The sequence below is a fragment of the Geotrypetes seraphini genome, chromosome 5, assembly GCF_902459505.1.
Source record: "Geotrypetes seraphini chromosome 5, aGeoSer1.1, whole genome shotgun sequence".
NCBI classification, from domain to species: Eukaryota; Metazoa; Chordata; class Amphibia; order Gymnophiona; family Dermophiidae; genus Geotrypetes; species Geotrypetes seraphini.
The window spans coordinates 139,269,861-139,283,815 of NC_047088.1; the positions used below are offsets into that span (position 1 = coordinate 139,269,861).

Consider the following 13,955-nt stretch of genomic DNA (forward strand, 5'->3'; position numbering starts at 1 on the left):
ACTAGGTCAAATGCAGCAGAGAGATCTAGTTGAATGAGAAGTAGTTTGTTTCCTTTGCTAAGGTGTTGTCGGGCTGTGTCTAATAGTGATATCAGTAGAGTTTCTGTGCTATGGTTAGATCTGAATCCAGATTGGGATGGATGTAGTATGTGATGGTCTTCAAGGAAATTGGAGAGATATTGTGCGACTAGGCCTTCTGTTAGTTTGATATATAGTGGGATTGAGGCAATTGGTCTGTAGTTTGTAGGATTGTCTATAGGACCTTTGGGATCTTTTAGGATAGGAGTAATTATGATTTCTCCCAGTTCCGGTGGGTAATGACCTTCCCTTAGTGTAGTTTGAAGCCATAGTGTGAGGTTGGCTTTAAATTTGGTGGAGGCTGTAGTTAGTAAGTATGGGGGACAATTGTTCAAGTCACATGATGATTTGCTGTATTTTTTGTAAAGTCTGTCCACTTCTGACCATTGTATCTTTGGGAAGGTAGTCCAGATCCTGTCTGCTGGGATTGCTTCATCTGTTGTGGGATTAATTTGTATTTCTTCTAAGTTGATTCGTGAATTGTTGAATGTGGATCTGGTTGTGATGATTTTGTGTTTGAAATAGTCCGCTAATTGGGTGGCTGTGGGGGTTTGGTTTCCTTGGGTGGCGAGACATGGTTTGGTGTCGGTGAGGTTTCTTACGATGTCAAAAAGTTTTTTAGTGTCTGGTTTTTCGGTGCCGATGAGTTTAGAGTAGAAGTTTTTTCGTTTTTCCTTCAGTTTGGTATTGTATAGTTTGATTTGGGTTTTCCATTTATCTTTGGTGTGATTGTGTTTCTGTTTTTTCCATGACCTTTCAAGTTGTCTGCATTTCCTTTTTAGTTGTAAGAGTTCGTCGTCGAACCATTTGTTGGATGGTCTATCTATTTTGTTTTTGTTTTTTATTGGAGCTAGTTCATTTAATGTAGTTTCACTGAGGGTCCGCCAACTGTTTATGAAGTCTTTGGGGTTATTGGGGTCTATTTCGGGGTCGACTGTGTTCCAGAATGTGGTAGGTTCGATTTTCGGTCTGATCTTGATGTGCGATTTTTTTGGGATGGGTTTGCTGTTATTTTGAGCCCAGTTGATAATGAAAGAATATTTGTAGTGGTCTGACCAGAGGGTAGGGTGCCAGGACCCATTTGAGATATGAATTTTTTGTGTATTTTGGTCTGGAGGTGAGTAAGCTGCTATATCAAGTTGATGTCCTTTTTCGTGTGTGGGTTCTGGGTTGAGAATTTGGTAGGATAGGGAATCGAGGTATGAGAGTATATCTGTTGCTTGTTTGGATGATTGATCTTCTAAGTGGAGGTTCAAGTCTCCAAGGATCAGGTTATGTGTGGAGGAGAGAGAGTTATGGAAGATGAATTCTTCAAGTTCTTGTTTTGAGGTGTTCCATTTACCTGGAGTTATGTAGCAAAGAAGACAGTTCAGATTTCCAGTTAGTGATTTGTCGGATATTTGGCAGGCTAGCAAGTCTAGGTGAGGGGTGGTGTACTTGGTTAGGACTTTGATATTGAGATTGTTTTTTATTATGATTGCTAAACCTCCTCCTCTTTTGTTTTCTCTACATACTAATTCTAGTTTATATCCTTTGGGGCAGGATTCTGTAATGCTTGGATCTGAATCTGAGGTGAGCCATGTTTCAGTTAGGAAGAGGCAGCCTATATTATCTTTGATCAGCCAGTCCTTGATTAATTCTGCCTTTGGGCTAATGGATCTGATGTTCATATATGCGCAAGCTATCGTAGTGAATTTTGTGGTGGGGGTGGTGGTTGTGTTGATGATAGTTCTTAGTGAAGGTTGGTATTTTTGTGTGATTGTGCTGGGCCTTGGTGTAGGTCTTTTTCCCCAGATTGTGGGAATGCTAGCTTGGCTGGATAGTGGATCTGGAGTTAGTGTTCTAGGAGTATGGATTAATCTGGTGTGTTGTGCAGGTCTGTGCGTTGTTATTAGGATTGGAATGGTGCGGATTTGGTAGCCTTCTGTTTTCCATTTTGCTATAAATGTGGCAGTTAGTATGATAACAAGGATGAGTTTAGGCGTAAGTATTGCCATTTTTTTTTTTTTTTTTTTTTTTGTGAAGTTTGCGGTTTTGTAAGCTATTAGTGTTGATCGTAAGAGTGGGTGTAAGGGATGAGCTTCCTGTTCTTGGTAAGGGGGTTCCGAATTACTTTGCTCGCCACTGTATGATCTCTGAGGGGGCCCGACAGTGAATGAGCGCCGCTGGTGCTGTGTTTTTATGCTGGGTCTGTTGCTGGTCGGGGAGAGGGGCGGAGCAGGGCTCCCACGCGCCTCTCCGCTGGATCTCTGATGGGGCCCGAAAGTGAATGGGGGCCGCTGGCGCTGTGTATGAGTGTTGGGTCCGCCGCTGATCGGGGAGAGGGGCGGAGCAGGGCTCCCACACGCCTCTCCGCTGGATCTCTGATGGGGCCCAAGTGTGAAAGAATGAGCGCCGCTGGTGCTGTGTTTTTATGCTGGGTCTGCTGCTGGTCGGGGAGAGGGGCGGAGCAGGGCTCCCACGCGCCTCTCCGCTGGATCTCTGATGGGGCCCAAGTGTGAAAGAATGAGCGCCGCTGGTGCTGTGTTTTTATGCTGGGTCTGCTGCTGGTCGGGGAGAGGGGCGGAGCAGGGCTCCCACGCGCCTCTCCGCTGGATCTCTGATGGGGCCCAAGTGTGAAAGAATGAGCGCCGCTGGTGCTGTGTTTTTATGCTGGGTCTGCTGCTGGTCGGGGAGAGGGGCGGAGCAGGGCTCCCACGCGCCTCTCCGCTGGATCTCTGATGGGGCCCGAAAGTGAATGGGGGCCGCTGGCGCTGTGTATGAGTGTTGGGTCCGCCGCTGATCGGGGAGAGGGGCGGAGCAGGGCTCCCACGCGCCTCTCCGCTGGATATCTGATGGGGCCCAAGTGTGAAAGAATGAGCGCCGCTGGTGCTGTGTTTTTATGCTGGGTCTGCTGCTGGTCGGGGAGAGGGGCGGAGCAGGGCTCCCACGCGCCTCTCCGCTGGATCTCTGATGGGGCCCAAGTGTGAAAGAATGAGCGCCGCTGGTGCTGTGTTTTTATGCTGGGTCTGCTGCTGGTCGGGGAGAGGGGCGGAGCAGGGCTCCCACGCGCCTCTCCGCTGGATCTCTGATGGGGCCCAAGTGTGAAAGAATGAGCGCCGCTGGTGCTGTGTTTTTATGCTGGGTCTGCTGCTGGTCGGGGAGAGGGGCGGAGCAGGGCTCCCACGCGCCTCTCCGCTGGATCTCTGATGGGGCCCGAAAGTGAATGGGGGCCGCTGGCGCTGTGTATGAGTGTTGGGTCCGCCGCTGGTCGGGGAGAGGGGCGGAGCAGGGCTCCCACGCGCCTCTCCGCTGGATCTCTGATGGGGCCCAAGTGTGAAAGTTCACGGTCTCAAAAAACTGAAGTAAATTTGTCAAACATGATTTCCCTTTCCTGAAGCCATGTTGACTGGCTTTCATCAGGTCGTGTGTATCCAAGTGCCGGACTATGCTATCTTTAATCAGTGCTTCAAGCATCTTTCCAGGGACAGACGTAAGGCTCACAGGTCTATAGTTGCCCGGTTCTCCTCTCGATCCTTTTTTGAAAATTGGCGTGACATTTGCTATCTTCCAGTCGTCCGGTATCTGTCCAGTTCTAATTGTCAGGTTGGCAAGTTTTTGCAATAACTCTCCGATTTCAACCTTCAATTCTTTTAAGACTCTCAGGTGAATTCCATCCGGTCTATGTACATAGACGCTCATAACGTTGACAGACTCTTGCGTACATGTCATCTATTCTAGAATATATGAAGGAATTTTTTTTTTAATAAAGTAAAATTCTGGAATTTCTCATGGCACACCCAGAATCTCTTTGGGGCACACCACTGTGGCTTGGTGCATAGTTTGAGAGACACTGCTCTAAACCCTTTGCCACACTCTCAGATATAGTATGGTAGAAGATAGCATGGCAAACACTGTCTGGCAGAGATGGCAAAACATAATTAAAGCATGGAAAAACAATATGACAAAGCACAGTATGATGAAATGTAGCATGGCGAGCATAGGACGATAAAACATAGCATTACAAAACATGGTTAACATAATGACATGATTTGGCAAAAATGGTAAGGCACATGTGCATGATGCAACATAGCATGGAAGACATGGAGTGGCAAACATTGTGTGGTCAACATGGCATGAGAGAATGTAGTACGGCAGACATAGTATGGCAAAACACAGTATGGTACAATGGTCTCAAACTCGTGGCCTGGGGCCACATGCGGCCCGCCAGGTACTATTTTGAGGCCCTCGGTATGCTTATCATAATCACAAAAGTAAAATAAAACCATTTCTTGATCATATGTCTCTTTAGCTATAAATTACAATATTATTATTAAGACACAGCCAAAAGGAAAGATTTATAAACTATAAAGAGTTTTACCTCATGCAAGATTGCCATTTCTTTAATAAGACATTAATTATTTTTTTCTGAGACCCTCCAAGTACCTACAAATCCAAAATGTGACCCTGCAAAGGGTTTGAGTTTGAGACCACTGGTATAGTGGGACAAAGATGGCAAACAGTATGATAAGAGTGTGGAAGAATATTTTATGAGAAAACATGGCATGGCCAGTCATAGGACAAAGCACACAGCATCTTTTCTTTTGGAAATTGACAGGGATAGGATTTTTGAAATTGTATTTTAAGAGTAGAACTTGGCATTTCTATGGTTGTGTCTGGGTTTTGCCTGATCTGACAAGATCCACTCAGAAGAGAAGACAACAATTTTGCTCCTTATATCTTGAGTTCAAAAACTGGTGCCTGCTTCATTTTTAAAGTATCAATATAAATGTTTAACATACTAAAAGGATGTGAAATATGTTTTTTGAGCTCTCTCAGGTGATATCATTTTTGAGTGATAAAAGATCTGTAGAAAGATCTCTTGGTTTCACCAAGACCAACGGAGATTTTGGTTGACCTGCATTATTTAAATGTCTAGCTTGAGCTTAGCTTTGTTAAGACTAATTTCTTAGATTTATATGTGGTATTTCCTAATTTTTGTTCTCTTAGGCTTCTGCGACTGGTATCATGATTGTTGCTTTATGTAGGTATAGTCGGATTTGGGAGGGTTCTGGAAGGCTCACATAGTCCACCATAAGTGTAGTAGATAAGAGTGGTTTTGAGGCCTGAGTCGCCATCTCTATGGTTGACTACCTGTACACTAGGCTTCTTCAGGAATCTGCTTGCTGCTCTATTAGGACTGGCCATAACACTGGAAACTATTATACAGGCAGATATGTACTGTTTTATTCACATCTTTGGGAGTGGGGGTCATGCCTTCATACCTCCAATGGCCATCTGATCAGTTTGGTCATCTTTTTGACACTTATTTATTGTTATTTATTCCCTCAGGGTTCGGTGCTGGGGCCGATTCTGTTCAATATATTTGTGAGTGACATTACTGAAGGGTTAGAAGGAAAAGTGTGCCTTTTTGCAGATGATACCAAGATTTGTAACAGAGTAGACACCGAAGAGAGAGTGGAAAATATGAAAAAGGATCTGCAAAAGTTAGAGGAATGGTCTAATGCCTGGCAACTAAAATTCAATGCAAAGAAATGCAGAGTAATGCATTTGGGGATTAATAATCGGAAGGAACCGTATATGCTGGGAGGTGAGAAGCTGATATGCACGGACGGGGAGAGGGACCTTGGGGTGATAGTGTCCGAAGATCTAAAGGCGAAAAAACAGTGTGACAAGGCAGTGGCTGCTGTCAGAAGGATGCTGGGCTGTATAAAGAGAGGCGTAGCCAGCAGAAGGAAGAAGGTGTTGATGCCCCTGTACAGGTCTTTGGTAAGGCCTCACTTGGAGTATTGTGTTCAGTTTTGGAGACCGTATCTGGCGAAGGACATAAGAAGACTTGAAGTGGTCCAGAGGAGGGCAACGAAAATGATAGGAGGCTTGCGCCAGAAGATGTATGAAGAGAGACTGGAAGCCCTGAATATGTACACCCTAGAGGAAAGGAGGAACAGGGGAGATATGATTCAGACGTTCAAATACTTGAAGGGTATTAACGTAGAACAAACTCTTTTCCAGAGAAAGGAAAATGGTAAAACAAGAGGACATAATTTGAGGTTGAGGAGTGGTAGATTCAAAGGCAATGTTAGGAAATTCTACTTTACGGAGAAGGTGGTGGATGCCTGGAATGCGCTCTAGAGAGGTGGTGGAGAGTAAAACTGTGACTGAGTTCAAAGAAGCATGGGATGAACACAGAGGATCTAGAATCAGAAAATAATATTAAATATTGAACTAAGGCCAGTACTGGGCAGACTTGCATGGTCTGTGTCTGTGTATGGCCGTTTGTTGGGGGATGGGCTGGGGAGGGCTTCAGTGGCTGGGAGGGTGTAGATGGGCAGGAGTAGGTTTTAACAGAGATTTCGGCTGTTGGAACTCAAGCACCGTACCGGGTAGAGCTTTGGATTCTTGCCCAGAAATAGCTAAGAAAAAAATAAAAAAATTTAAATTGAATCAGGTTGGGCAGATTGTCTTTATCTGCTGTCATCTACTATGTTACTATGTTAAAACAGGTTTAGCCCCAATCATCTAAATCATGCATTGGATGTTTTCTAAAATGTTCGATTATTGCAGGAAAACATCCACATACAGCTAGAGATTGGAGAAACTGGGCCTCTTCTCCCTTGAAAATAGGAGACAGAGGGGACATGATCAAAACATTTAAAATACTGAAGGGAATAGACTTAGTGGATTAAGACAGACTGTTCACCCTCTCCAAGGTAGGGAGAACGAGAGGGCACTCTCTAAAGTTGAAAGGGGATAGATTCTGTACAAACGTAAGGAAGTTCTTTTTCACTCAGAGAGTGGTAGAAAACTGGAATGCTCCAGGGATTCAAGACAAAGTTGGACAAGTTCCTGCTAAAGTGGAACGTATGCAGGTGAGGCTGGCCTCATTTAGAGCACTGGTCTTTGACCTGGGGGCCGTCGCGTGAGTGGGCACGATGGATCACTGGTATGACTCAGCAATGGCAATTCTTATGTTCTTATAAGCCACCTAGTCCCACCCAAACCATGCCTCTAGCATGTCTTCTTGAAATTAAGATGAACTGTGAAAAAGCACCAAAGAAATTTGTTTTGAAAATAGTGAAATGGAAGAGTTTGGCAAGAAAAATATACATCTGCCCCTTTATGCCACATTTTTTTTTGTTTTGGAAAATGAACCCTACAGTTCAGTAAAGAAATTTCAGACCTAGTTAAACAGAAAAAAGACGCATTTATCACCTACAAACATTTAGGCAGAGAGGGGGCGAAAGAGGACTATCTAGACAGATCTAAAGCTGTCAAAACAGCAGTTAGAGAAGCCAAACTCTGAATGGAGGAAGAGCTAGCACGGAAAATTAAGAAAGGGGATAAATCTTTCTTCAGCTATATTAGTGACAGGAAAAGAAACAAAGATGGGATAGTACGCCTGAAGCAATCGGACGGTAACTTTGCGGAATCAGATTCTGAGAAGGCAGAACTACTAAACAAATACTTCTGTTCGGTGTTCACCCGTGAAGCGCCGGGAGCTGGTCCACAGCTGCAGACGGGAGATAACCAGAAAGACCCGTTTCAAGATTTCGAATTTACGCCCAGTAGCGTCTATGACGAACTATCAAGACTCAAAGTAAACAAAGCCATGGGACCGGATAACCTACACCCCAGAATGCTCAGGGAGTTAAGGGAAGTCCTGGCAGAACCATTATCTGTTCTTTTCAATCTTTCCCTAAGCACAGGAAGGGTCCCCTTGGACTGGAAAACCGCCAACGTAATCCCACTCCACAAAAAGGGCTGCAGGCATTCAGGAAGTCACCAGCGCCATTTTTGATATACAGTAGCAGTTAATCTGAACACAGTGAGTACTATTTCTATTGAAAGTTTTAACAACTAATTTATCTGTACCTTATATGTGACCACTTTTTTCTTTTGTAGTTTTCAAAAAAAAAAAAAGTCCCCCGACGAAGCCAAATTTCAGCAAAACGGGTCCCGTCGGGCTCTTATCAGCATTAAAGATGGAAAAATTATGTTCTTACCTGTTAATTTTCTTTCCTTTAGACGCAGCAGATGAATCCAGAGACCAATGGGATAGCACACATCTACCAGCAGGTGGAGATAGAGAAACTGATTAACAGGTGGTCCTATTGGCTGGCACACCTCCTGCATCTTCAGTATTACTCCTTGCCCAAGCATCCGCAACCATCAATATGCTTAGCATGTAAAAATCTAAAACTGGAACGCTCTTCCGAAGGCTGTTATAGGCGAAAACACACTCCATGGATTTAAGATAAAGTTAGACAAGTTCCTGCTGAACCAGAACGTACGCAGGTAAGGCTAGACTCAGAGCACTCATCTTTGACCTAAGGGCCGCTGCAGGAGCGGACTGCTGGGCACGATGGACCACTGGTCTGACCCAGCAGTGGCAATTCTTATGTTCTTATATGAAATTATTGAAATCTTAAGAATTACAAGCACTAAGCTTTGTTTACATACAATATATTAAGGTTAAAATCACATTTATATTCCCCAAGTTTGATTTTGGAACGAAGAGGTAGGCCATTCTAAAACAAAAAAACAAAAAATCTCATTTTGGACTTTATTTTTGAGAATGGACATTTTCCCTGCTGCCACTTTCAGCGTTTGGGCCTTAGGCCAAAAGGGGACTTAGACTTTTTTTTTTTTATTATGCCCCTCCATATGTCCAGTAAAAATGATCAGATATATATTTCTGGTTAACTTTACGACAGGCAACAGAAGAAAGGGAATCCAAAGAACAGGAAACAAAAACAATTTAAAAAAGCACAATGGGTCTTTAAGAGAGTTGACAGCCAAATTTTATTGAAAGACTCAACCCAGGCTGTGTCTTGGCAGAAAGCCTGGGTCAGGAGTTGGTAATGTCAGTAATATAATCTAGATAATATTCTCCATTTTTTTCATTATCAGCACCCGATGCCACCACATATAAAAGGTAAGAAAATGTAGCCAGTTCTCTCAATTGAGGAAATAAAAAAACAAACGCTGCCAGGGCTCTCTGTTGAAACAAGAGTGTTAGGTGAGTTGTCTTGTCTTCTTCATAGCTGCCTTGAGAAAGATCTACTCACCTAATTCCCTATTGCCTCAATAGAGTGCTCCAGCAGCATTTTTTCCCCTTAATTGAGAGAACTGGCTACATTAATCTTACCTTTATACGTGGTGGCATCGTCTGCTGATAATGAAGAAGCAGAAGATTTTATCCAGATTGTATTACTGACATTAACGACCTCTGATTCATGCTTTCTAACGGAGCATGACCCTGGTTGGGTTCTTCGATAAAGTTTGGCTGTCAACTTACCCTTGGAAACTTGTTCTGCATTTTGTTTGCTTAACTTTACAATAACTCTCATTTAAAAGCTGAAATTGACAGAGTTTATTCAGTCATCTGGGAAGGGATTATGTTTATGCTTATGATATTTTAAAAAGGAAATATTTGCCAATGTAAATCCCAGTGTTAGACATTTTTTTGAATATATATCTCCTAGCAATCACAGACCAATATTACTACATAATATTCATACAACAGGTATGGCTAAACTACAAGCAAATAATCAATTTGAACACTGGTAAATTCACAATGATCAACTCATATCAATTCACTGTAACATAACCTGAGGGAATGCTGCTGAGATGAAACATGCCAGTGCTGGTAGAAATCTTCATGTGTGAGTTAGTATTTACCTGGTGGAAAACTGTTTTAAAACTTGGAAAAAATAAACATTTGGGTTAAACAAAAACGAGACTAATAATATATCTTTTTATCGTTCCATGGTGCAGCTGCACCTCAACATTGTGTGCAATTCTGGTTACCGCATCACAAAAAAGACAGAAGGGAATTTTTGATATTATGTCTAAAGTCTGAGACCAGTGGTTTCAAACCTATCCTGGGGGACTCCCAACCAGCTGAGTTTTCAGGATATCCCTACTGAATATGCATGAGCCAGATCTGCATGCCTCCCACCTTTTTTCCTTCTAGTGCCTCCACTCTCTACCCTTCCATCAGTATCTCCCTCTTCTGTTTCATTCCCCACTTCCATACAGTCTTCTCCGTCTCTCCCCCTTCTATCATAGAAACATAGAATATGATGGCAGAAAAGGGCCATCAGCCCAACATGTCTGCCCACTCAGAAGAACCCTCCCCTTAAAAGAACACTCCCCTAAGCAATTCCACGAAGTGATCCCACATGTTTATCCCGTCGTTTCTTGAAGTCGAGCACATTGCTGGCCTCAACTACCTGACGTGGAAGGCCATTCCAATGATCAACCACCTTTTCAGTGAAGAAGTACTTCCTGATGTCACCATGAAATCTCCCACCCTTGAGTTTGAGCAGATGCCCTCTTGTTGCCGTGGGACCCATAAGAAAAAGGATATCTTCCTCCACCTCGATACGGCCTGTAAGATATTTGAACGTCTCTATCATGTCTCCCCTCTCTCTGCCTTCTTCGAGAGAATATAGCTGCAGCCTGCTTAGACGCTCTTCATATGGGAGATCCTTGAGCCCTGAGACCATCTTGGTGGCCATTCGCTGGACCAATTCCATTCTCTTCACGTCTTTTTTTTTTATTTAATTAATTCTTTATTCATTTTATAACTTACATCAAGTACAATATTGATATTAACATTGTAACATAGATAATACACTTGAGAATTTACAATTAATCTTTATCCAATTTAATTTATCCCCTCTCTCCCTACATTTTATATTTCATAAAATCATTGTCATCAATAATAAAATCCCCCTCCCCCGCCTTACTTTTCATTTATACTTTTCACATCTTTTTGATAATGTGGCCTCCTGTTTCTCCACTCTTCCATTCAGGCCTCTGTCTCCCACCTTCTATACAGGCTCTTCCTCCTCTATCTCCCCTGTCATCAATATTTCCCTCCTCTGTACTTTCCCCTTCCATACAATGTCTGCCACTCTCTCCCCCTCACCTTTCCATCTAGCATCTCCATTTTCACTTCCTCCTTCCAACATCTCCTTCCTCTGTCCCCTCCCTAACATCTACCCTCTCTTCCCCCTGTTCTATCCAGAATCTGTCTTCCTCTATACAATATCTGCCCCCTCTCTCCCCTTCCATCAGTATCTTCCTCCTATCTGTCTCCCCTTCCATCCAAAAATGGGCCACCTCTGTCTCTTCCCACACTTCCATATAGCATCTGCTCACTTTCTCCTTTCCATCTGGTATTTCCCCTTTCACTTCCCTTCTTCTTCACATTATTTGACCTCTTTCTCTAAACTCTTCCATCCAGTATCTGTCATGTTCTCCCTTCTAAAAAAATGCCTGCCCCTCACTCCCTTTCCATCAGTATCTCCTTATGTCTCTCTCCTCCTTCTATACAGCATCATCCCATTCTTTTCTTCTAGCAATTTCCTTTTTCTCTTCTCTTCCCCCTTTCATCATATCTCCCTTATGTCTCTTCTCCCCACCTGACATCCCAACTGTTGCTGCCACTCCTTCTTCTGCAGTGCACCAAGAGCAGTACCTTCCCACCACCCTTCCTGCCACTGCTACTGCTTCTTCTCTAAATGAGCAGCAATGGCAACAAAACAGCCTGCCTCATTCTCCCATGGGGCTGCATTTGCAGCCTCAGTATGCACAGCTGCTAGTCACACCCCTCCAGTTCCAGGGCAGAGCCAGCTGGCGAACATACAGAGCCTGCCGGTGAGGCCTCGCAGAAGAGTGAGGCAGGCTATTTTGCCACTGCTGCTGCTCATTTGGAGAAGCAGCAGCTGGGATGGTGGCAAAAGGGAGGTTGGGCAGTGCTGCTCCTGGGTACGCTGTAGTCCAGAATTGCTGCGCGCGATTGTGAAAAAAGGTGTGCAGCTGTGCACTTTAGAGGGAACATTGCTGCTAAGGTATGAAATATTGGCCCTGGTACCGAACTTCACCAAAAGAAAGAAGCTGAAGCACCCTAATATTCCCTACATGATCCGTACCCCCTATCAACTCACCCCTGATCACTGCCCCACTCTAATCCCCAGAAACTCCCCAACAGGCCTTCCACATCTTGGATAGAACTCTCTCTCCAAAAACAACAACTTGTATCCAACTCCCCCACCCCCAGATTTGATCCCTAACTCAAGATTCATCCATACCCTATCCCCCCTCCCTGCCCCTAAGGGAACAGCCTCTTCTCAAACTGAAGGCTTCCAAAAGCACACCCTGACTCCTCCTCCACCCCCATGCTTGTGTACAGAGCAGGAGAGGCCCCCCTTCGCTCCTGCCCCGATGGAATCCTGGTTTCAAAATGGTGGCTTTGACCCTAGTGGTATAGTACACTAGCACAGATTGCTGTGCTAAATGACGAGGGGAGGTATTTGGTTGGGTTTTTTTGTGTGTGGGGGGGGGGGGAACTGAGATCAGGGAAGAACTCTGCACTTGGAGGGACTGGATTTAGAGGGAACTGGATGGTGGGGCTAGGACTGATGAAGGACTTTGCTCTTGAAGGGGAGTGGATGGGAGGGCTCTGATTTTGGGGGGCCTGGTTGGAGGGAGTGGCATGATTAAGGGCTCAGGGGTTTGGTTGTACAGGGCTATGGCTATACTACCAGCACACCTCCTCTTGAGTTGACATTTAATGCAACAATCAGGACAGCTAGTGCGTGGCACAGATCCGCATGCTAGCTGCCAGTCCTGGCCAAGCTCTATCACTGTCCATCCTACCACTATTTGTACTAAGCAACTAACATGGGATATTTACCCTGCTAACTAGTTTTAGTGTATGGTAGCCATTAGCATGGTTCTATGCTAACAGGCTAGTTGATTAGCAAAATTTAGCCAATATGCCTTATAGTAACATAGTAAATAATGAAAAAGACCAATATGGGCCTTCTATTCTGTCCAGTAAAGTAGCTAGAGTTATACACCAATATCTTTACAGATTTTGTCCTATAAACTGGCTTGGGTACAAATACGAGTTGTGCTTATATATTCAGAATTGTTTGGCATATGTTTTTGTATTAGGCAATGCTGTCAATTAAAATACTTTGAAAGCCAGCATGTATGCAAAGGGGAAACAGCAAATTCAGGAAACAATAGGGGGGATATACAATTATTACCTCATTCACACCAACTCCCCTGGTCAGGGAACAAACTCCACCAAAATAACTTATACTGCTTCTCTTGTAATGGAAGGTCACATTCCTTTAAAAAAATACAGTGAGAAATGAGGAAGGAAATTAGTACATTTATTTAAAAAAAAAAAAAGTCCTAACACACAAACTCAGTTGGATAAATCACAATATGCAGGTGCTTCTCTATTTAGCTTTTGTTGTTATTTGAGTAAAGCTCAAGCCCACCTTCCAACCACCCTCTTCAGCCTTTCCCTGTGCCTACTGATAAACAAAAAATAAAACAGGCTATAGATGTTAGTGAACTGCAAATTGGTAACTCAAATATTTTTCAGTATATAAAAGCACCATCTGCTAAACAATATACTGTACAGCCTCCTAAAAATATAAAAGATGAGTGGTAGACACAATAGCCACTAGCTGTGCTGTGGGTTTCCAGCTAATACAATAAGCAGTGGGACAGTCAATTCCTTAAAAAAATGTAAGATACCTATGAAATGCACAATTCCTTCCCCTTTTCCCATTTTACAATAGTAGTATACTATAACATCATTCTTGGTAGAGGACCAAGGAGCATATAGAGTACATGTGCCAGCCACTGACTGGCTAAGAAACTTTCTTCCTATGATAGTATTAGTAGGAAGTCTCAACATCTGCTATTGAAGTAAAATTTGTGGGATAATTCATATGCAGCAGTGGAAGTAACTGGGTAAGCTGAATCCAGCAGTATCGGCTAGAGCAAACCATTGCAGTATTTATACTGTATATGTGAAGATGTGGTCCTACCACAAACAACGCTAG

The 13,955-nt window shown here is 43.6% G+C and overlaps 1 protein-coding gene across 1 annotated transcript in view; it reads right to left on the reverse strand.

Moving 5' to 3' along the window:
* Nucleotides 1-13,955, reverse strand: part of ADAM23 (ADAM metallopeptidase domain 23) — a 727,231-nt gene that overhangs the window by 263,109 nt on the left and 450,167 nt on the right. Inside the window, 1 exon segment of the mRNA XM_033945744.1 lies at nt 13,143-13,227. Within this exon segment, the coding sequence (XP_033801635.1) occupies nt 13,143-13,227 (85 nt within the window).